The sequence below is a fragment of the Ailuropoda melanoleuca genome, chromosome 6 (genome assembly GCF_002007445.2).
Source record: "Ailuropoda melanoleuca isolate Jingjing chromosome 6, ASM200744v2, whole genome shotgun sequence".
NCBI classification, from domain to species: domain Eukaryota; kingdom Metazoa; phylum Chordata; class Mammalia; order Carnivora; family Ursidae; genus Ailuropoda; species Ailuropoda melanoleuca.
The window spans coordinates 112,682,284-112,706,375 of NC_048223.1; the positions used below are offsets into that span (position 1 = coordinate 112,682,284).

Here is a 24,092-nt window from a genome sequence, read left to right on the forward strand (position 1 = left end):
GAACAGGTTGGAGCCTGGAGGCCGCCATTTTGTTTTCTCGCTGGGTTCTACCCTTTTGCCCCTCACCCTGCTCTTCTCTAGGGTAGTACACACTCTTTTAAGATGGTGGTTCTTCTAACCCAGTATAACTCAGGGCGACTCCAAGCATATCAGAAAACGGGAAAGCTGTTTGTCTGACTCAGTTGTCACTTCACATGTAGGCCAGGATGAGCATTTAAATTAGCTCTTTTTGTTCTGGTGAGTTTGCATGGTAGGGAAATGCTAATTCAGGGCCTAAGGGGGGTTTCAGGGAACTTCCTTTAAAATGGGCAGTATTAGTGGAGAAAACAGCCTTTACTCATACATTTACCGCTTGGATAATCATTTAGAAGGCCTCTGAAGGCATAGGCAGCTTCATAAGTAAATGTAATTTAGGAACCCTCAGATTACAGAGTGGGCAAAGGTACACATCCGAATTCAAAGCTCTGTTTATGTGTGTGTATAAAATACAGCTTCCCCCCCCCCATCTTTCCATAAGAGGATACAAGCTTATTTAAAATATCTGTGACTTATGATGAGAACCAGACAGGAAGTATTGGATTTGCCCCATCTTTCTGCCTCACTTTCTCTCATTCCTGTCAAAACGGTGGGGCACATCAGCTAAAGAAAAAGAAAAATTTTATTGTACTCCATCAACAGAATGTGGCCTAATGAGGTATGCGCGGCATTGTCGAAAATGTGTACCTCAACCACGTTAATATTTTATTTAGCTGTCAATATGCAACAATAGATTTCACCTTTCATTCTAGAGCTGATTAGGACTTAGGAAATTGTCTTCTTAGATGCCACTAATAATGCCTCAAAAAAACAAGTGGACGTGTGATTTCCAGCAGGTAGTGCGAGCCTACTTTTCCGCCCAAGTACATCCGTTGTATTTGTCTTTTGCTAAAGATGTTAAAAATCATAATGTCTCTTGTCAGTAGCAATAATGAAGGGGAAGATTGGCTTTAATGACATTATGAGAATCATTATGTTTAATTTATCGCTAATTAATGCTGACAGGTTTCATATGCCTTGGGTTGCTTTCATGTGAGTGTTACGTGCTGGGGTTTTTTTTGTTTTTTTTTTTAATTGTGTGTACACATCCCTCCCCATTCATTCATTTTGATTCTGACGATTTACACAGCTTCCTGTCTTCCAGGTTCCCTCCCCATATGGTCCCACCACATCACACTCTACATACGACCGGCATCCCCCACCCGGCCATAGTCACGCCAACAGTCAAACAGGAATCCTCCCAGAGTGACGTCGGCTCACTCCATAGCTCGTGAGTGTCGCTCTTTCGGTCGCTTTCTCCTTCCCCATCTTGTCTAGCCCATTGTTGTTGTCGTGGCTCCTGAGTGGTGGCCTTGCCCGTGGTTGGCCACCGCGCATGTGCCTTGGGCATACCTGTGTCCTTGGAGAGACTGGGATTTGCAGCCGTGTCCCCGTCCCTAACCCCCCACTGAACGGTTGGAGGTCTGTCCTGCGAGCACGAGAGCCACTGGCCGAGGGGGAACCAGCCACACTGTGCTTTTCGCTCTGGCTTGGGAAAATGGTGTGTCGGGGACACCCGAGGAAGTGATTTTGAAATCTTTCTCTTCCCCCACACCCTCGCGAGGATGTTTTTGTTCTGCTTTCCAGGGTGGAAAAGACCCAAAGTGGAAACGTACTTCTTGTTCAGACCTCCGAGGTTTGGGCGTCGAGCAGCCGGGAAGCTGGGTTCTCTGCTGTGGAGGAAGTGGGACCTCGCAGTTGTTTATGGGCTTGTGTCTGTTCTGTCTATATCCAGAAAGCATCAGGACTCCAAAAAGGAAGAAGAAAAGAAGAAGCCCCACATAAAGAAACCTCTTAACGCATTCATGTTGTATATGAAGGAAATGAGGGCAAAGGTCGTGGCCGAGTGCACGTTGAAAGAAAGCGCGGCCATCAACCAGATCCTGGGGCGAAGGGTAGGTCGCTCCCTCCCTGGGAAGGGGGGGGAAGGATGGACTGGGGCACGGTGGGTGGCATGGCACGGTAGCCCTGTCCCTTCGGTCACGTGCTGACTTCTGCAGTGGCCTCCGTGGAGGCCCGACCAGAATGACCTTCTCCACACCCGCCGCCATCCTCTTCCCGGAGAGCGAGCCCGTGAGGGAGTTGGCAGAGGAGGTTTTGTCCGAGCGCTGCTGTGCGAGCCAGGCCCCTGCAGGGCAGACCCACCTCGTAGCCCCGGCCGCAGGGTAGTTTGTGACGTTTCCCTGCCTCTCCCTGCCTCTGTGTCCCCTCCAGTGGCACGCACTGTCCAGAGAGGAGCAAGCGAAGTACTACGAGCTGGCCCGGAAGGAGCGACAGCTTCACATGCAGCTGTACCCCGGCTGGTCTGCGCGGGACAACTACGTAGGTGTTCGTTTTTCTCACAGCTAGAGTCTGTAGAGCTGTGCTGGGGGTGCGACTGCCCAAAGGGAATGCTACCTGCCGCCTTGAATCAGGCCTCAGAACCATACAGTCTGCCCACTCCTGGAACCGGGAGCATCTTGTCCGAGCCCCAGACTGCGGGGGAGGGGGTCCTTGTCTCGGCTTCCAGCATGGCTCCATCAGCAGGCCAGAGTTCTCTAAGGAGGAGAGTGGAGGCCAGTGTTCCGTTGTTCCAGCTTGGGACCGTGGGGTTGACGTGGGGCTGTCCACACCTTCTGGCCCAGGTCTTTGTAAAGACATGGTTCTAGAATATGCCTCAGGGGCTTCTGTGCCTCTCAGCAGTGGTCCTTGGGGGCTGACAGGAAGGCCTTGGGTAGCGGTGGAGAGAGAGAGTTGAATTCCTCCCAGGCCTTCCAGCAGGGCCTTGGCCCTTAAGAAGGAAAAGGAAAGAATTACCCTCACTGCGGTGCGGGACAAGTTGGAAAGCTAGTTCCTCCTGACAGGGCACGGTGGTGGGGAGGATCCCTGCAAGCAGCCAGGGCTAGTCTTCCTCGGGGTGGGGGGGGCACAGGAAATGCCTCAGGGCCCAGGAAGGGTCGGGAAGGGGTCTGTGCCGTGTGAGGTGTCTTCCTGGGCTCTGTGTTGACTACAGGATTTGCCTAATTTCCTCTCTGGGGTTTTAGGAAACGTGGGATTGTTGCTTTCACTAATTGCAGTGGTCGTGACACCCAGGATACCTGTCCTCTCCTAACCTTGCTCTCCTCTGGAGACCTCTGTCCCCTCTCCCTGTTATCTCTTGTTCCACGTTTTGCCTGACTAAGTTCTGGGCTGGCTCTCCTCTCAGTGGATGAGATGTCTCTTATTTCGCATGGTACTTTTATTCCGTGGCACTTGGTTTTATAAAGTGATTTTTAACCATTCACTCTTTGGGGTGGTGAAGACAAAACTTGCCTTGATGCCAGCAGTGGGCTTCTCCTCCCATCTCTGGTCAGTGGCATGGAGCCATGGAGGGTCCTTCACTGTCCGCGCTCCTGACCTGGCTCTCCGGTGAACGACATCTGTGGTGAGGACGCTCTCTGCACATGGGTTGAGATCCATTCAGTTAGTGCCGGTTGTGAGTGTGCACACAGAGTATTGTGGGGATTCAGAGTTAAATCAGGCGTGTTGACTCTTAGGACTTACCTGCCATGAGGAAGCCACGGACAGGTGCGGGAATCATCCTGAGCGGATGCTGTCTTCTGCTGGCTCTCGCTGTTTCTCATACCTGTCAACCCGTGCTTGCTAGTCTACTCTTCCCATGCAGATAAGGGGGGGGGCGCGGGGAGCACAGACTGTTGGGCTTCACCCGCATGTCTTCATCACTGCCCCCGGCCGCCTCCCTCTAGGTCCCAGTGGCCTTGGCTGGCGGAACAAGGCTCTGTTCCTCCTGAGAGTTGAAACAGGAATTAGCGCTGGTACCTCTCACTGGAATGTTCTCTCTGGTCAGGGCCCTTGTCACTCACAGATGGTCACGCACCAGGTCTTAGCTGCTTGGGACCTTTCCGTTCGTCCCCAGCATGTGTGCCGTGGGGAAGCCTTTCTTCTGGAACGGAAAGGAAGAGGATGAGAAAGTGAATGCTCTCCCACAGGCTTATTGCTCACCCCCACCTGACCTCGAGGTGGCGATTTCCAGCAGCAGGCCAGCTCTGCAGCCTCCGCGTGCACAACCATCTCATTTCAGGACACTCTTCCCCTGGTTTCGGGTCAGAAGCTCTTAGAGTTTACTTCCTCCTTCTACCTGCTACAGACCTAAGTCTCTGAGTGATCTAGAATGGTACCACAGAGAGGAATTCTGCTCCCCTATAGATATCATATCCCCAACAGACATTTGGGGTCATGGTAGGGCCTTCATGTAGAGCTTTGCAGGATGTGCACTGCACAACTCTAGGGAGTACCATTTACACTAGGCCTGTGTGTGTGGTGCCCTCTGGAGTTGTGCAGGGGGAGATCTCCACAAAGATGCAAGGCCAACTTTGTGATAGCTTCAAAAAAACGCTGCCATTGACTTGCCTGGGAGTCAGGCATTGCCCTGGGCTTTTTGTGAAGTGCTTTCTAGGTTTTAGAAGGCCCACGAGGCACTTAAAGTGACTTCAGCTCAGCTTCGCATTCAGAGGAAGCTCGTTATGAGAGGGGAACCTCTGACAAGACTTGAAGGTTTAGAGGTAGATTGAGATTTAGGGCTTAAAGAAGCTTTATCTCTTACACAGGGTACTGTCCGACTCCTATCACCATGGCTCCTTACATATGAGTGTGAACACACATGCACGCTCCTCCCTCTCCCCTCCCCTCCCTTCTGTGCCCCAGGAAACGATCTGTGGAGGAAGGGTCCGAGTTAAAGGTCTTATGGGTTTGACTGTGGTGGAACTTGTCAGGTTTGGGGATTTTTCTTAGCTGACTTGACATAGGAGTTTCTATACATTATTTTGGTCATTGTAAAGTCCAAAAGGTTCTTCTGGAAAAAGTTCTCTGAGCAAACTTCATATCTCTTTCATGTTCCTGCTTTTCCAGTCGAGTGATGTAACGGAAGCCTTAGCAAAACAGAACTGAATAAAACAGTCACATTGGGTTGTCGGACTTGGCACCTTCTGAGGGCACAAGAGAAAACAGTCTGTCCCGTAGTGCCGTGCAACCGCTGGTGTTGTATTAGAACATTATTGCCTTTCTGGCTCTTCCAGATTAGGTTAAGGACAGATCCTAAGCCATTGAGCATCTTGAATTCCCCATTCCTCGCCTCCGTCTTTAGGCTTTTTCTTTTGTTACATCTAAGAAGATAACGGGGTGGCTGCCCCCCTTGGGACATACGTCCCTCTTCACTAAATAGTGTTTATTTAGCCTCTTCTGATTAAAATACAGTCCCTGTCCTCTAGAAGCCTTTAGTTTAAAGGAGCCTTTCCTCAGTCACGAATATCTCAATCATGTATCTCCAACTGACAGCTTCCCATGGGGACTGGAACTTTCGCCTGCTTTTCAGAACATATTGCAGGAGATGGGAAACGGGTGAGCACTGTATTAAGCCAGAGGTGACTGAGACTCCGTTGCGTATGTGGATGCCAACACCGCCCAGAGTCACAGCGGTTTTCGGTGCCCAGCTGAGTGTTCACTCAGGCTCCTAAATAAACTGAAAGTAGCCGCTCCCGCCTTTTCCAAGATGGCCAGGCAGCACTTTGCTGCTCCTCTGGGAGAGGCACAGACATGAAGGCGGGCTGCCAAGGCCCACAAGAAGGCCCCGTGAACTTTTATTTTTTTATTTTTACATTGTTTATCAAGGGCGTGCCTGGGTGGCTCAGTTGGTTAAGCATCTGACTCTTGGTCTCTGCTCAGGGCATGACCTCAGAGAGGGTTGTAGGATTGAGCCCTGCATTGGGTGTGGGACTCAGCAGGGAGTCTGCTGGAGATTCTCTGTCCCTCTGCCCCCCCACCTTCCCCGCCCCCCCCACACACGCGTGCGCACATGCACTCTCTCTCTCAAATAAAAAAAAATCTTTAAATTGTTTACCGAGGAACATAAAATGTATCACAGTGTTTCAAACTCAAGGCCAAGACAAACTTCCAAAATGGTATGGGCCCCAAGATCTGAGAGAAAAGCGGGGCTTTCTCGGAGACAGTTGGCTCTCGGCCCTTGGATGGAGCTAAAACCATGGCATCTCCACCTTGAGGTTCTCCTTACAGGGCCTCATGGGTTGTCAGATTGACTACCTGTGAGTCCTGCTTTCCCTCCCGGAGTTGACGTCAGCATACCATGAGAACTTTTAGGCGGAGGCAATATTTAGATGTTTGGAAACGGACGTGTAGGCCAGTCCTTTCGTTTGTGACATTTCCTACATACCCGGATCTGACCGTGACGGAGAGGACCACCACTGATGAGCTGAGCGAGGACTAGTTTTAAATCTGCGGGGATGCAGTCAGCTCTGCAGGGCTCTGCCCTGCTCCCATGCCACGTCCCCAGCCACGAGCAGACAGTAAAGATACCAGATTGGAGAATGTGAATGACCTCATGCAATCCGTCCCCTGTAATCAATTAAAAACCTTCCTCAGACTGCAAGGGATTAAATATGTAGGCAGCACAGCCGAGTAGGTAAGGGCTGTGGAACCCAGACCTCCTGAGTTCCCATCCTGGCCCCAGCATTTGCTAGCCGTGTGATCTCGGGAAATTCACATAACCCCTCTGTGCCGGAATTTCCTTCTCTGCAGAACTGTAATGGTGATAGTCCCTGTTATATAGGATTGTGTGAGGGAAAAATGAGTCAATATGCATCATGCACTGAGAATCATGCCTGGCGCATAGTATGTGCTCAAAATATGTTAGCCGTTGTTACTAGTAAAGCCCCAGTTAAAGCTTTTGTTTTTTGATTGAATAGGAGGCCCTTTTGGCCTTAATAAGAAGAGATTTGCATGGAGCAAGGGGTGGGGGTGGCTCTCTTAGTCCACATGGCCATCTCCATAGTCATTTGAAACTTGGCTGTGGGCTCTTGGGCCGCTCCCAACCCTGTGTCTCCACACCTCCCTAAATCGTCCTTCATTAGTTCCCTTCTCCCCTTTACGGACTTGGATGCTCTGGGTCAGGTTTGAGGATGGACAGAGGTGTGTGGGAAGAGAGGTCTTTCCTTCATTCCCTGCTGAGCCCTTCCCTTCCCCTTGTTGAGTGTGTGTCCCTCTAGCTGGAGCACAACTGAAGGGCATTGGGATTAAAAAGCGGGGGGTCAGAAACACTCTGGGAGCCGTGGGTGTGGACGGAGACAGCGGTAAGCTCCCTTCCTCCTGCCTTCTCCTTTCCAGGTGAGCCCAGATGCCCTCCTTCCATCTGTTTCCTGAAATAATTCCTTGTATTTCATCTGTTTATCTAGGGGAAGAAGAAGAAGAGGAAAAGGGACAAGCAGCCCGGAGAGACCAATGGTAAGTTAGACTAAGGAGGAAGGAGGAAGGAGCGGTACTATGAGGACCACTCTTTTGCCTTAGGTTTCTGTCTGGGGGAGGCAGGAGAAATTCAAGGCCAGGACATTGTGGGGGAACCCATCTTAGCCAGCCTTTTTGTGTATGCATTTTAATTAATTGCTTCATGACTGCCCTTTTAAAGCTAGTAACATTCATTGTTGCATGAAAAGCACATTGTAATTCTAGTGGAATGTGTTTTTAAATCACCGCAGAGCCTGGGACGGGAGGGCAGTAGGCATGCCTATGCGGGGTTTATGCAGTCTGCTTATTTTGTCTGTGTCTGTAGGGATGAGGAGAAGGGGCCGGGGGAGTAGGCGGGATGTGTGTGAGTGTTTGATATTAACTGGGCTGTTCCTGAATGTTCTGATGCATGCCTTTACAGTGGTAAATTGCACCCGATTTAAATTAAGGAGGTTTGTCATTCTCTAGGAGAAATTAGAAATACTGCATAGGCAATATCAGAAGGTCCCCTTGGAGAAGGCCAGGCTTTTACAAACGACAACAAAAATTTTGAAGGCTTTGTATAATTTGTTCTTTTTTTTCAGAACACAGCGAATGTTTCCTAAATCCTTGCCTTTCACTTCCTCCGATTACAGGTGCTAATGTCATTTTGAGTCATTAAAATAGTCGATAAACTGTTTTTTTAATTTTTCTTGCCATTATAGTTTTATTAACATTAAACACGTATGACATTTGAACATCCTTTAAAATGACCATCTACACGGTTTTGTATGTTTCAGTAGATTTTTTTCAGTTGCTTTTGTTGTTTTTTTTTGTTTAATTTAACTTTCGCTTTGTTTATTTATTTATTTTTCCCATAACAGTTGTTTAAGCAGTGATGACAGTTACTTAGTGTTGAACTAACTGTGCAAATTGAATATGCAGTATTTCTTTAAAAGAGACTGGTTAAAAAAAAAAAAAAACAAAAACAAAACAAGGAAAAACCAACCAAAATGGAAGGAATTCAGTAATAAACCTCCTTAATCTAATGGCATTTTCCGTTGCTCCCACTAAGTTTTCTCACGCAAGCATGCATCCGCAGTATGATTATTTTCTCCTTCGCTTTTTATTTTAGTTTTTTTCTTCCTTTTGCTTTCCTGCTCCTAATTTGCAAATCCACTAGCATTTTACTGACTGTACCTGCTTAAAAGCTGCTATGAGCTTCTGACTAACCCTGACCAGCTCATTCACACCGCCTGTTCACCTTCATCTGGTCTTCTGTTAGTAGTCATGAACATCGGTTAAAAAAAAAAAGAAAAGAAAAACATTTCAAAAGCTGCAATATCCCAGTACCACAACCCCCTTTTCTTTCTTTATTTCTTTCTGTTTTGTTTCGTTTTGTTCTGTTTTTATTTGTAGTTTTTTTTTCCTTTTTTAAACTGTTGTACTCTGAGAAGAAAAAAGCATGTTACAAACTTAATTCCCTCCTTCGCTTTATTTTCTTCTTTAAGAAAAACAAATTGAGAGAGAGCTAGGGAAAAAAAAAAAAGAAAGAAAAGCAGAATCAAAAGAGGAAAAATATTATTTAAACTTTAGTTTTTTCCGTATCTGACTTCGATTATCCGCTCAGAACGCATCGGAGAGACAGTCCTTAAAGAAGGGATACTGCAGCTTTATTTGCAACAGCTAATTTCACCAGTTGAATAAGAATGTGATTTTTTTACCTTTTTTTTTTTTAATTAAAGAACGTTAAAAATCGAAAGTCGATATTTTGCAATTAGTAACCAGGTCATTGATTTATTCCCTTTTTTATTTTTATTTTTTTCTTATTTGTATCTTTCTCTCCCCCCCTCCCTCTTCCCCCCTCTCTCTCTCCCTCTCTCTCTCCCACGTCCTCCTCCTCTGCTCGCTTCTCTCTTGAACTCATTCAGACCTGAGCGCTCCTAAGAAATGCCGAGCGCGCTTTGGCCTTGATCAACAGAATAACTGGTGCGGCCCTTGCAGGTGTGTATAGATTTCCCAGATTCGCTGTGCTGGTCTGCAGCTGGTCTCTTCGATCCTTTTCCCCTTTCTCTGGCCTGTTGCTTTGTAGCTCTGTGTGTGGATCTTAGGAGACATGAGGGCGCGGGACACTGCTCTGTGAGGGATGTGCTTGTTCTCCCCGCTGCTGCTAGCCAAAATGCCACTGTAAAACAGCATCATTTGTGCCTCCTCGGGTCAGCGACAGCCAACCCCAGCGCGCCCCCTTCCAGGGAACGTTGCCTGCCAACCCCCTTCCTCATGACCACCCAGGATGGGGCTCAGTGACATCCATCGTAATCCTGGCCTAGGTAGAAGCAAACAACGTCACCTTTTCCCCTCCTTCTCTCTTCTGTTTTTTAATTTATTTTTCCTTGTTGTTTTTTGGTTTCTGGTTGTTGTTTTTTTTTTGTGCGTGTTTTATCGTTTTGTTTTATTTTTTTTCTTTTGCCTCATAGAAGACTTTTCCTTTCATGTCCTTGGTGAGGGGAGACAATCAAATAGAGCCGAGGTCATAGAGAAGACAAGTCAGCAGTAGCTGAGATTTCACGTCCAACTGAGCATGACCCACCATTGTGTTGTATTTTTTGTGTTTACCTTATGCTAACAGATGCAAATACTCCAAAGAAGTGTCGGGCACTGTTCGGGCTTGACCGACAGACTTTATGGTGCAAACCGTGCAGGTATACGACCACTGTGAGGCCTTTGGGAAAAATCAAAGCACTCTGTCCTTCTGCTACCTTAGTGTGTCGATATATTTTGACCTCGTTTCCATCTACTTCCCTACCGGCATCAATAACTAATGATCCTCATTCTTCAAAATTTCCTTGCTAATTTTATGCCATATCCTCTCCCACTTTCTCTTTCTCTTTCTTTCCCCTTTGCTCTTAAGAATAACATATCCAGATCCCCGGTGGTAGGACTGAAACCACACCCTTCACAGACCAGGACGGGCACTTACCCTTTTGCTTTGCAAGCCAGCATCCTGGAACGAGCCCGGTCCGTGGCTTGTACGCTGAGCCTAGATAGAGCCACCATTTCCAGAGGTTTGAATGAGCTAAAAACTTGGCAGCAAGAGCCGTTCCCATGCACTTGAGAGTCAAGACACTTGCAGAAGGGCTCTGGGGCAGGCGTTTTTTGGTTCTGTTCTGTTTTGTTTTTCTTTTATGTTTATAAACCACATGTCTCTGGACAGAGGAGCCTGGCTAGCTGACATTGTTTTACAGTGCTGAAAAGAAGCGTGGCATTGAACGGCATGCACCAGCTGACGGGCTGCAAGCAATGAGTCATGCAGTCCTGTACTGCAGCGTTGCTAGCCTGCGGAATTACGAATATATATTGTATATGTTTAGAGAGAGAGCGAGAGAGAGAGAGCATTGCTTCCAAAATGAATTAGAAGAGTCCAAATTGAACACCCGTGTTCCACCTGCAGGTTTCCATCCAACCTGTAATTTCAGGGAAGGTGTAGGTACTTCCTTCTTGGTGGAGGGATACCGACTCGTTCCTGTCTCATTTCCTTTCCTTTAATGACCACCTTTGGTTAAATTTGTTGTTTCTTTGTTCTGATACAAGCAGTCTTTGAATTTGGAATATTATGATGGTAGGTATCTCAACACCCCCAAACACGCCTCCCTGTTTGTAGTGCCTCCTTGTCACGTGTCCCTCTCCTTCATGCCTTTGCCATGTGTTCCGTGTTTAGACATTAGATCAGATGTCCGTCCCATCACGTGCATGCCCACGAGTCTCCTGTGTCTCTTCCCATCCCCCTGGTGCCTTACGAGGGATTGGCCAAGTGCCTCGAGTTGGCCAGATGTTTAGGGGAGAGAGGGCCCAAGCATCTTTATTGAGAGAGAACTCCACAGGTGACCCTGTCTGCCCATTGGGGGAGGATTCCAGGCCTGGAGAGAGATCCTCCGGTCATTCATTCTGTGAGAAGGCAGTGTTCACGGAGGGACAAGTGTCCGTTCTGCACAATCCCGGAGCCTTCTCTGTGCCACAGAAAAGAGTTTCATGAGGAGGCAGAAGAATGTTAGGGATTTAAGTAGGCCTGCCCAGGGAGGACAGGTCTAGGCAGTGAGCTCGTGGCAGAGTCTCCTCTGTGCTGAGGGCGAAGGTGATTAGCCGCAGAATCCTGATCTGAGATGCCCTGCCTTGGTGACAGACTTTGCTAATCGCTGGGCTCAGTCCTGAGCAGGTTTCTCACGATCTCTAGAAGTGTATGGCTGAGGCCATCGTGCCCACCTCACAATATGGTGCCGGACCCGTGTCTGTTTTATTTGTGAGGGGATGAGTGGTGGTTTATGAATTCCCCCTTTTTTTGTTTCAGAAGCAGTTGCTTCAGGTTAGACTTGACATTTTTTTTTCCTGAGAGTTACCATTCCTAACGTTGACCGGGACTGACGTCCCCTTCTCAGACGTAGCCTGCACCTTGTGTAAAGCCAGGGTGTGGGATCTGCCTCAGAGGCCAGAGGTTTCATGACATTCTTACAAAACACAAAAGCAAAAACCGAAATCCTTGTAGCTGCTTCAGAAATATGATTTTCAAAAGCGCAGCTCTGAGGGGCCAGCTGTCAGCATGGTGGGCTGCTGTCCCTCATCCTTCCCCAGCGTCCTTCCCACCGTGACTCCTTTAGAACGTTCCTGGTGGCCACTTTGCTTCTGCGTGGGGTGTTTCTCAGGCCCTGAAAGCATCAGCAGATGCATTTTCGCTCACTGAAGGGTGCAATTCCAAAACAGGATCAGGAAGAACCCTTAGTTTCCTTTCAGAATAAATCCATGAGAAGCTAAAAGTGGAATTTTCAGAGGCCACCTCTTGGTTGGAGATGGAGCTTGGGTGGGGGAGGGTAAGCGAATGGGTTTTGCCCCCGTTTTTCCTCAACTTTTCCTCTTTGCCAGCATCTGGCTTGATGCTAAATCCATAGGACAAAATGTGCCTTAAAAAAAAAAAAAAAAAGGAAAATCAGTTACAAAACGAGGCATTTTCTGGCCCGTCAGAAGTGTGTGTGTGTGTGTGTGTGTGTGTGTGTGTTTTCCAGCTGCCTTTTGCTCAGCCACCTGTTAGAGGGAGTGTCTCACTGTCCTTCAGAGTCTTCATGTCCTGTGTTCAGACCGCTTCCACTCATCCCCTCGACGTGGAAACCTCCGTGTCATCAGGAGGGCGGGTGGGTGAGGGGCGCGGCAGACGCGCTCCCAGCCAATCAGGACTCCTTGCTCGCTACACAGGGTTTCTAATTTTATTTGACATTTGAGGACATTTTAACAAGATTCTGTTTTGAGCCCACCAAGTTGCTTTCCCATCTTTTTACTCTGCCCTAATATAGCATGGAATGCTGCTTGACGTCACTCCCCTGTTTTCCTGTTTCTCCTTTTCTCTCCCCTCCTCCCTCTCTCCTTTGTCTTTGTCGCTCTCTCAGTTTTGCTTATGCCCCGCCCCCATCCCCACCCCTCCCTTCTCCCATTTTTTAAAATGCATGGACATCTTAGTTTTTTAAGCATGTTTTGATCTGCAGGCTAAGGTGGTTTAAAACTCTGAGAGGCTTAATTATTTATCTTGGTTTCTGGGATGGGAGCAGAACCCACAGTCTGTCTCAATCTATCCCAGAGGAGAAAAGGAACCTTTCCAAATCGTAGGTGAGGGGGGCTGCCCTTGCACCCCTAGAGTTCCTTTCCACCCAGAGGGGGGTCAGGTAGACCCTGAGGCCTCCACCCAGTGGGTCTCAGCCTCTGGGAGGCAGGGAAGGCCAAGCATGTTCCCTCCCACCCTCCCTCCTCCCCACCCTCCTGCCATCTTGCTGAGTCCACACCCCAGGCACTGAGGGGCATGAGCAGACACCTCTGGGGCACAGACCCAAGGAGGAACTCATTACACCCCCTTCCTTTCAAAGGCCAGTGACATCTGACACCAGGCAGCATCTTTACTGCTTTCCAGGGATGGGAAGCCGGCCGGCGCTTACACACTTGTTTTTGGACAGGGTGCTATCAGCCATGGTTTTAACTGTATTCAAGGGCTCCTGAGGTCAGCACATTCCCTGTATCTGCATTATTTTTATTGCATGAGTGGGGTTGATTCCCAGGATCACCTTTCCTACCAAATATCATCCCCATCGGACTGGGATTAATAGTAAGAGAAGCTTTGAGGTCACATGCTCAATTTCTTGAATCGATTTCCCCAACCTTTGATGATAAACAAGAGAGTCTCTGAAATTCTCATTCCTATTTCTTATGTAAACGGGAAATGTAGAGCGGAGATTCTGGTTTTGGTGCAGGGCAAAATTAGTCTTTCCGGCTTAAACGCTAATCACGATAACCCAGGCCCACCGGTTCCATGCTGTGGTTCCCCCTCACTTCTTCTTTGTCGTCACTTCCTTGTGACACGCTGTGCCCTCCATTCACCGGCCTCCGCATAGTGACCAGGACAGGACGCCCCTCCATCCCATCCTCACTGTCTCTCCTTCCAGCCTTCTCACTCTGGGGTGGGGGAGGGGAAGACCCCAAATCTTTAAAAAAACAAAAATCAAGTTTGAACCCTAATTTAATCCACAACCTGCAGGCCATACAACCAGTTATTCTTGTTCCTTTGGGTCATTTTCTGTTTTTCTTATTCTTCCCCCTCCCCTGCCTTTGTTTATCCTACCTGTTTTTGGTGGTTTTTTTTTTTTTCCATTTTGGTTTTCGTTTTATTTTTTGTTTTTGTTTTGTTTTTTAATTTCTTTTATTTTTGTTCCCCCCTTCCCCCCTCCTCTCACCTGATTCTGACCTCTCTTGATTTGGTGTGGTTCTTAACAGACAAGCCCAAAAGCTTTCTGGGCGCGGCAGCCTGGCGGTGGCGTTGGTGGTGGTGGTGGTGGCGTTGGTGGTGGTGGTGGTGGTGGCAGTGGTGTGAAGACCTCTAAGCCTCTTGCTAGCACTGCCTTCAGCTCTGTGGGTGGGCTCAACAGTCAGCATTTTGAGAGTTTCATATGGGTAGGAGGCGCCTGGGGAAGGAGCTCTCTTTCTCTTTCACTCACACACACACACACACACACACACACACACACACACGACGCCACTGGGGTCGGGTGGTGGCGGCGGCAGTGGAGGGGCGATGGGATGGGCAAGCCAGGGGGTGTCTAAGCCGAAAGAGAAATAACACACTCGTCAGTTGCTCTCAGCGTGGACACAGCCACTTTCTGGCAAACAGGTGCGGCCTCCTCCAGTCCGCTCCCTGGTGTCTGGCCGGGGTGGGGTCACGGGTGTGTCGCTGGGGCAGGGGGAGCAGGTAGGTAGGGGGCTGGGCCTCTCCTCCTACGATGTCGCTCGCAGAGCAGGCTTAGACGTGGGCGACAGGCAAGGGAGCGCGGCACCCTGGCCACGGGGCATGCCGGCTCTGGGGGCAGACGTGACTTCAACTTGGCTCAGAGCATTAGATAACTCTCTCCCTTGGCATCTTTGCCCTTTATTCACAGATAACTCTCTCCCCCTGTTTCTAGGAGAAAAAAAAAGTGCGTTCGCTACATACAAGGTGAAGGCAGCTGCCTCAGTCCACCCTCTTCAGATGGAAGCTTACTAGACTCGCCTCCTCCCTCCCCCAACCTGCTAGGCTCCCCTCCCCAAGACGCCAAGTCACAGACTGAGCAGACCCAGCCTCTCTCGCTGTCCCTGAAGCCCGATCCCCTGGCCCACCTGTCCATGATGCCTCCGCCGCCCGCCCTCCTGCTTGCCGAGGCCGCCCACGGCAAGGCCCCCGCCCTCTGTCCCAACGGGGCCCTGGACCTGCCTCCCGCCGCTTTGCAGCCGCCCGTCATGTCCTCCTCCTCTCTTGCACAGCCGTCAACATCTTCCTTACATTCCCACAGCGCTCTGGCCGGGACCCAGCCCCAGCCGCTGTCCCTCGTGACCAAGTCTTTAGAATAGCTTTAGCTTCGCCGCCCCGGTTGGTTTGCATAGTGTTGCGTTTTCGCTTCTTTGTCCCCCCCCCCCACCCCCTTGGAAAGGTTTTGTTTTGTACTCTTAATTTTGTGCCGCGTGGCTACATTAGTTGATGTTTATGGAGTTCATTGGTCAATATTTGACCCATTCTTATTTCAATTTCTCCTTTTAAATATGTAGATGAGAGAAGAACCTCATGATTCTACCAAAATTTTTATCAACAGCTGTTTAAAGTCTTTGTAGCGTTTAAAAATATATATATATATACATAACTGTTATGTAGTTCGGATAGCTTAGTTTTAAAAGACTGATTAAAAAACAAAAAGGAAAAAAAGAAGCAATTTTGAAGCAGCCCTCCGGAAGGAGTTGGTTCTGTATTATTTGTATTAAATACGAGCTTGCGAACCAATCATTTTACATCTGGTTTTTAAACCATAAGGGCACGACGAATGCAGTGCCATATTCCTTTTTTTTTTTCTCTGTGTGAAACAACTTTAATTGTGATGTTACTTGTTATTGTTTAAATGTACAGAAACAAAGGGTTAAATGTGTTAATATACCTTGTTCCACGGTGTTGTTCTTTTGGGGGGAGGGGGACGCTACTCAACAGTTAATGGAATCCCAACGCTGTTGGACCAGTAGTATTTATTGCTTTAGAGATTGCTTGTCGAACCTGTACGTTGTCCCTTTTAAGATATGTTTTCCTTTTTCTTGAAACTGTATAAAGTTGTTTTTCCTTTAGCCTAAGCATCTTATATATAACAACTCATTTGTACAAGGTTTTTAAGTTTATATATAAAATGTGTATATATATTTTTTTTGTTTCTCTTTTTGACTTTTTTTTTTTTTGGCTGTATGAAACCCAGATGCCGCCAAATGGACATTACTAGTTGCATTAAAGGATCAGTAGCATTAACAAAAGTTGCTTTAAAAGCCATTATGTAAAACAAGACTTGAAAATTAGCGAGGGAATTTTAGCAACGCTGTGTGAGCCGCAGCGGGAACCACCCTGTTTCTCCTTTGAACTCATAGTCGGCAGCTCTGTACCCTTAGGACACGGCCTGACTGTGTGCAAAACTTTATGTGCCAAAATTCTCAGTGACTTTAGCTTTCTCCCTCTTTTTGATGCTGTAATTTTTGTTCATCTGTTTTGCTGTGATGTTACATAGGTAGGTTTGTATGTAGTTTCAATGTCACCTATAACAAGACGTGTTTGGTAGCAGATTGTCCAGAAAGCATTTTAAATGAAGAGGTATAAACCCTTAGGGGCCAAAAATTCTGTATATTAGATTACTCTTAAAGGAAAAACCAGCTGCCGCTCTTATGTACACATATGACAGACGAGTGGGTGGCAAACTTTACAAATAAAAAAAAAAAAACCTAGGCATGTTGATGTTGCAAAATGCTGTATAAAGCTAAAACCTGTTCATTCAGTGCCATTGTAGTTGACATGAAGCGATTGTAAAACTGTCTCCAATTTTTCTCTGGTTTATTAAAATGCTAACTATAACATTTTTTGTGAATACTTTGAATGTTTCCTAACAGTTGTGATGTTACTGTTCCGTTTTATGCTCTTATTCCAGTTTCATTTTTAATGGTTTGGAAGCCATTTTTGTAATGAATAAATGTCCATGCTGTACAGTATCTGTAGCATGCCGTTCTGGATTAATAAAAGCAACTTAGTATGTGCAGATCAAGGCTGCTCACTTGTTTCTGTGATCTGGACTTTACCTCTGGGGACGCTGCACCTGCCTTCCTGCGAGAGGACCGTCTTCCTGAGCTGGAACTTGAGACCAGACTACGTGGTTGGGGTGGGTGGTGGGTTGGGACTTGGATATCAGAAAGTGGTCTTGCACTCTTTTGATGGGCCGGTATGTTTTTTTCTTTCTCTCATTTTTGATGCCTATTTGGCCTACCTGTGTACCAACTTAGTTCATTTCTGAAAGCAGAGCACAGTTTACAGGGTCCATGTCCTGCTTCGGGCTCTAAACAGTCATCTGGTAGACCTCAGTTGTCGTCCTCTCAGTATCCAGCTTTAGAAAGGATTGAATTCTGGTTAATGACACTTAATTCACCAGGAATGGATTTAAGACACTACATTGTTCCCACCGAAGGACCACTGATGTGGAAAGATTCCAAATTCTTTCTAAGAGTCGCATGCAGGGAGAGGTGCCAGGGTGTCGAGCTGAGAACCCTTCTCTGACACAGCAGATGTTGAGTAGAAGGTTTGTAGAAAATCGGATCAAAGTGAATCACTTAGCGGCTTGTAGGGAGGAATCTTGCTGTGTGTGGGACTCAAGTTCTGGCCGTACGAGTGCAAGGGTGCGAGTTCATCATCATCACCAATCAGGGGCCACAGTAAAGACCTTCCCGAGGTTTCCACCGCGATCATTTCTCAGGCTGGTTAGGATGGGTGGGTGCACAGGAACGCCCCCGCTATTCAAGAGTTCGCGTTATGTCCCTTTGCTTTGATGAAAGATCTATGTTAGCCTCTGTTTTCCCTAATTGAAAGAAATCAGAAGAGGATTTTCACTTTTACCAGAAAAAGGTGGACAGTGGGAATAACGTTGAGCGTGTGACTTGCCGCGGGCTGGTACAGAGGCGGCGGTGGCCCTGAGAGCCTCACTCAGCATCTCGACATCCAGCTGCCAGAGCTCTGAACTGTGTCCCTGTGCATCTGTGCTTATCTCGATTTATTCTGTGCCTCCGTAAGCAAGACGTGTCCTGAGGTATCAGACAAGGCCAAGGGAGGTCATTTTGGGGTCTGGGAGTGCTCAAAAATTGTCCATATAAGTTCATGGCAATTGCTTCTTCACTTTACGCCTGGATTTCTGCTTACAAAAGGTTCCCTAAGAACACTCTACATTCGGATAGCGGGGCAAACCTGTGTATGTTCCACTTTTCTAGGACAACTGTACCTTCAAAGGACACGATTTCGAAGGGCCTGGAAGCCGTTGGTGGTGGTGGTGTTCCTTAAAGCAACAGGGTTGTCAGCAAGGATTTTAAAGCTCCTTGGAAGCTGTGTTTTGCTCAAGCTAGTTTTTGTTCTGTGAAATCTCAGTATTTTGTTTTTGTTTGCTTTTGTATTCCCAGAGAGGAGTGATTCTGGTTGTCCTTCCCCATTTTATTTTGCACACTGGGCCCAGAGTGACCTTTGAAAACACAAATCAGAATAGTGTCTGTTCTTGGTGGCGATGTGCCAAGCCATTTACGTGCCTTTTCTCCTTTAATGCTAACAGTCCCACCTGAGGTCAATATTATTTCCCCCACCCCGCTTTATTTTCTAGAACTGGGTTTAGAAACTCTGCGTCTGTGTCTTTTCTAAGGCTGCACAGCTAGTAGGGTGGGATTTAAATTCAGATCTGACCCGAAACTCGTGCTCTTAACACTGAGTTATGCCTCCTTGTCTCATTAAGATGGTCCTTCTCCCAGAGTGATGGGACAGTCTTTTTGAAGGGTGTCCTTCTTTGCCCCACCTCTCCGCCCCGCACACTCACCCACACACTTTCCCTTCTCCTGGAAGGTTCTGCTCTGCTCCTGCAGCCCCACTTCCTGCCTGGATAACTCCCCCTCGTCTTTCAGGTCTGAGCGTGGACATCACTGTAGACAATAGCGGGTAATGTCTCCCTCCTATGATGCTCTTCCAGCTTCCTGGTTTTCCCGCCCTGGATTCCCTCACCCGCCATCGTGTCAGTGGATGTGGCCTAGTTAGGCCACTAAGAGTGCCCCTTGGCACCATTGACATCTTTTGTTGTGGGGGGGCTGTCCTACACATTGTCAGATGTTAACATCCCTGGTCTCCTCCCACTAGATGCCAGTGGCACCCCCAGCACTATATGACATCCAGAAATGTCTTCAGACATTGCCAAATATCCCCCTGGGAGGGGGGCGGGGGTGAGTGTGTGTGTGTGTGTGTGTGTGTGTGTGTGTGTGTGTGTGAAATCATGCCCGGTTGAGAACCACTGCTCTAGAGAACCCTTCAAGAGATCAGAACTGTGGATTTTATGTTCCTTGCTCTCTACTAAAGTCCTGGTTCAGTGCCTGGCACATAGAGGGTACTTGATACATATTTGTTGAAGGAAGGAATAAGTGACATTAGCCAACTCAATATGTGTATTTTGAGAACTAAAGGAATGGTGGCTTTCCAGAGTGCTTCCAAATTTTGTGTTCTTGGAACTTCCAAGGTGTCCATCTTTCCTAATCCTTTCAGCCATGCTGGAAGGTAGCTCAGTGCCCTTGTTACAAAGCCCCCCCCCCCAAAAAAAAAGCTGGGTGGAAATGGGATTGGTCCCTCTGTCATCAGCCAACCTGAGCAAAGATCACTTTTTAAAATTCAAAATATGGGTCACCTAGCTGCATGTTTACAGCCTTACCACATTCAAGCAGTACTCTGGGGTTCTTTCTACCCTGACATGGGACTTTATTTCCCCCAAGCCTGTCTTTCTGGGCAGTTCAGGTTCAAGTCTCCTACGCCAGCCAAGTCCCCATCCTTCAACACACTCTTTCTCTCTCTCTCTCGTTGTTTGATTTCTTCTGACCTTGAGAGTTTATTTTCAATCTGAGCATCTTCTGATTTCATCCCTCTGTGGATTCGTTGTTACTAAGACCCTAAGACCATATCTAGGCGCTCATAGCTCTCAATCTCTGAGCCACGTCACCCCTGAGCTCTGATGGGACCTGGCCAAACACGGCTGCCCGTTAGCGCACGTGGCTTCCTGCTCCTGTAACAAATTAACATAAACGTGGTGGCTTCACGCAATAGCTCTCACAGCTCTGGAGGCCGGAAGTCTGGAATCCACGTGTCAGCTGGGCGTGCTCCTGTCAGAGGTTCTGGAGGCTCTTCCGGCCTCCTGGGGCTGCCTACCGTCCTGCGTGTTCCTGGGCTTATAGCCACATCACTCAAATCTCTGCCTCCATCTTCACATCACTGCCTGTCTGCCTGGAAACTTCCTGTCTCTCCCCTTAGAAGATACCTCTGATGTATTTAGGGCCCATGTGGATAATCCTGGATGAGCCACTTCTTTCTAGATTCTTAGCTTATCACATCTTTTGGGGGCGCCTGGCTGGCGCAGTCATTAAGCCTCTGCTTCAGCTCAGGGCGTGATCCTGGCGTTCTGGGATCGAGCCCCGTATCGGGCTCCCCTGCTGGGAGCCTGCTTCTTCCTCTCCCACTCCCCCTGCTTGTGTTCCCTCTCTCGCTGGCTGTCTCTCTGTCCAATAAATAAACAAAATCTTAAAAAAAAAAAATCGCATCTTTTGCCTTACAAAACAGCACAGGTTCTAGGATTCGAACATGGACATATATTTGGGGGGTGGGGGACACCATTCAGCCCACCACAGAGGCATTGCTAACTCTGGGAGACTGCAGTCTTAGCACAGAACCCTTGAGAATGAGCAGTTAGTTGTACAGCTGTTGGTGCTGGTTTTGGACAGACCCATGGAGAAGGTGGTTTTCCATTTCAGATGATGGAAGGTTCACTTTTTATTCTGGTGATGTGGGCGCATGCAGGGTCAGGGTGCCTTTCATCCAGATCTAGGATTTGAAGAGAGGACAAACCCAGGAGCATTGGAGAGAATCTGAGCTTGGAGACTCCAATGTACGACTCCCACACTGTGCGTCCTTGGGCAATTAAGTCCTCCAGCTCTCGGAGCTTCTGTTTCTTCAGCAAACAAGTGGTGACAAGAGTACTCGTGTTCAGATTCTTATGAAGCTGGAATGCAGAGTGCCTGGAACAGTAAGTCACAGTGGTTAGTATTGCTGTCAAAGTAGACGGCCAGTCCTAGCTATTTCTTTTCTTTCTCTTCAGGATTCTTCTAGTCGTGCTCTTCAGACCCAGACTAGGGAATGAGACACCTTGATGGGGAAGACACATCTTTGTCTAGAGTTGAGGGACCCCAGGGCGCTGTGACTCAACCACGATCATCTCACCTGAAAACTTGATGGCTCCATGAAAATGGCTTCTGCCCTTTGGGGAGCCACCACTCGGGAGTGCTTTTTGTGGTATGGAAGTGTGTTTTTAATTAAAGCCCTTTGGAAAGAAACAAAGGAATAGCCCAAAAGTCTCCTGTGAGTGGTAGCTCAAGGCACGTGCCCGAAGCCAGGTTTGGGAATCGCTAAGACACAGGGCCATAGCTTTGACTTTCTAAAGGATTCTATCTGTGGTTGGCTTCTCCATCTCCCGTTTGAGATCAGATTGAGCATTCCCAGGTGTATGGCGATGGCAGGGGCCTGCTTGAATCCCGGCCTGGGTCTGATGGGCGGCATTGGCAAATTCTGACTCTGGACTTTGGGAATTTTTTAAGCTGGTATTTTGTGAGTACCTTTATTGAGCTGTAAGTCCACTGATTCATTGGTTCATTCAGCAACTAATCCTTGAGTGCCGATTTGCACCAGGCACTGTTCTGGGCTCTGGCACACAAGTCTGGGTAAAGTAAGCTTGGTGTCCGTTTTTTCCCCTGAGCTGAGTCATGTACCGTCTTATAGGACAGAATCCATAAGGAAAGGGGCCACCAACATTCCCAAGATCTGGACAAGCCGCTCTTCTGGAAAGTGGCCTTATACAAGGATAAGGACCATAGGATGTGCCAGAAACTCCACCTGTGTTTCTCATTTAATCTTCGTGGGCTAGAGATTGATTTTATGTTCGTTTTACAAATGTAGAGAGTGAGGCCCAGGGAGGTGAAGTGGCTTCCTCAAGGTTACAAATCTGGGAAACAGGGAGCATAGGATTTGAACCCCAGCAGCCTGGCTCAGGGGCCTGCATCGCTGAATACCGGGCTTTCCTGCTCCTTATGAAGACGTAGACCATCTGGGGGGCCGGAGAGAGGCAGAGGGTGGAGCTCATTTGATTCATGGACTTTGTGAAAGGCTTTTGCAATGAGACACCAGGTGTTTTCTCTCCCTGTCTGTGTGCAGGAGGTTTTCGGTTTTGTTTTTGCTTCTCATTCTGGTTTCTGTGCATGTAAAAACAATAGAGACAGTTGATAATTACAGGGATTGAGTTATTTTGGACTTCATGCTAAAATATCTAGAGTCCTAGAATTGGAAGAAAATTAGAAGTGTCTGTATTATCATATATATATATATATATATATAATATATGTTTCTGAGGTGGTGGGTTGCAAGCCATTGATAAGTTAAGAAATCAATTTAGTGGGATCAAAACCAACATTTTAAAAACATAAAATGAAACTCAATAGAAGCACCAAAACTCCAGTAACTATTTCTTTGTCCCCTCTTATAGTTTAGCTTGCATGAAATCTCCTGTATTAGTCACATTAGGCTAGACTATGCTGTAATAACAAACAGACCCTAAAATATCAATAGCTTAACACAGTAAAGGTTTCCTTGTCAGCCTTCTCAGAGACATCTCCCAGCCCTGTGGAAGAGGGAGAGAAAGGAAGATCACCAGGACATTGAACAGACATGTAAGTGATGAACATGGCTTCTGCCCACGGTCTATTGAGTAGAACTCAGCTGTGAGGTCAACCTAGCCACAGACGAGGCTGAGACTTGTTGAGAGGCACCCGGGTATGGATGTGCACTAATGATCTAACTCATGTCTTCCTTACTGTCCCTTCTTTCTTTATCAGAACACCCCGTTATCGTCCTTGGAACACTTCCTTACGTATGTCACACACACACACATCTATGAAGTTATTTGCCTATTTGTTTTTCCGCCTATTGTCATTCTTCCTTTCTCTCTGGACCAGGGATTGTCCAATCATCGCCTGCAGGCCAAACCAGGCCTGTGACCTGTTTTTGTAGAGCTGTGAGGAACAATCTTACACTTTTTTCAAGAGTTGCAAAACAAGGGGGAGAAGGACGAAAAGAAGAAGAATTACTTGCCACAGTGGTAGTTTGAGACCTGTAAGCCCTAAGATATTTACTATTGGCTTTTCATAGAAAAAGTCTGCCAACTTCTGCTCTAGAAGTTAAGCTTCTGGAGGGTAGAGATGGTGTCTCTTTGCTTCCCACTCTTTCCACAGAGTGAGTCTGATACCTGGTAAGTCCTCAATAAATATTGTTAATGACTACATGAAACTTTTTTAAAGTGTGTCTTTTGATGAGCAAAAGCTTTTCCTTTTAATCAAGCCTACTTTATCAATCTTTTATTTTATGGTTAGTGCATTTAAATCCCACTTAAGAAATATTTTATCACTCCAGGGGTCCTGGGTGGCTCAGTCCACTAAGCATCTGCCTTCGGCTCAGGTCATGATCTCGGGGTCCTGGGATAGAGCCCTGTGTCAGGCTCCCTGCTGCTTCTCCCACCCCCCTGCTCATGTACACATGAGAGTGAGAGAGATAGCTTTCTCTCTTTCTCAAATAAATAAATAAATAAATAAATAAATAAATAAATAAATAAATAAAATCTTTTAAAAATATTTTATCACTCCAAATTTATGAACATGTTCCCCTTTCTTTTAGAGGCTGTATTGTTTGACCTTTCACATTGAGGTCTGTCATCCTCCTGGAAATGATTTTGGTGTATGATATGAGGCTGGAGTCAAAATTCATTTTTTTCTATATGTACATCTGGTTGACCTAGTGTAATTCAAATGACAGTATGACTGTGGATCTGTTTCTTGACACTATGTCACCAACCTTTTTCTACCTTGGTGCCAGTACCACAGTTTAAATTACTGTATCTTTGTAATAAGTCTTGCTATGTAGGATTTAAGTCCTTCAGCTTTGTTCTCCACCAAAATTATTATGACTTCCTGGCCCTTTGCATTGCCATATAAATTTTAGTATTGACTTGTGAATTTCCATACACACACACACCAACACACAAACTGCTGGATTTTTTATTATGATTGTGATGAATCTGTTGTAATAA

At 47.2% G+C, this 24,092-nt stretch overlaps 1 protein-coding gene across 14 annotated transcripts in view; it reads left to right on the top strand.

Annotated features, from left to right (window-relative positions):
* The window catches only part of TCF7L2 (transcription factor 7 like 2), a 185,481-nt gene extending 168,538 nt beyond the window's left edge, over positions 1-16,943 (top strand). For 8 of the 14 annotated variants that reach the window (XM_011231860.3, XM_034663291.1, XM_034663292.1 and 5 more), the window contains 7 exons: positions 1,166-1,306; positions 1,811-1,970; positions 2,290-2,397; positions 7,299-7,347; positions 7,932-7,982; positions 9,258-9,330; positions 14,814-16,943. In XM_011231860.3, coding sequence (XP_011230162.1) covers positions 1,166-1,306; positions 1,811-1,970; positions 2,290-2,397; positions 7,299-7,347; positions 7,932-7,982; positions 9,258-9,330; positions 14,814-15,237 — 1,006 coding nt within the window. In that variant the 3' untranslated portion in view covers positions 15,238-16,943. Of the gene's footprint in view, positions 1-1,165; positions 1,307-1,810; positions 1,971-2,289; positions 2,398-7,298; positions 7,352-7,931; positions 7,983-9,257; positions 9,331-9,955; positions 10,029-14,813 lie in introns of all 14 variants that reach the window. The other 6 variants (XM_034663289.1, XM_019805802.2, XM_019805828.2 and 3 more) reach the window with 4 other exon arrangements.
* The last annotated feature ends 7,149 nt before the right edge of the window (positions 16,944-24,092 follow it).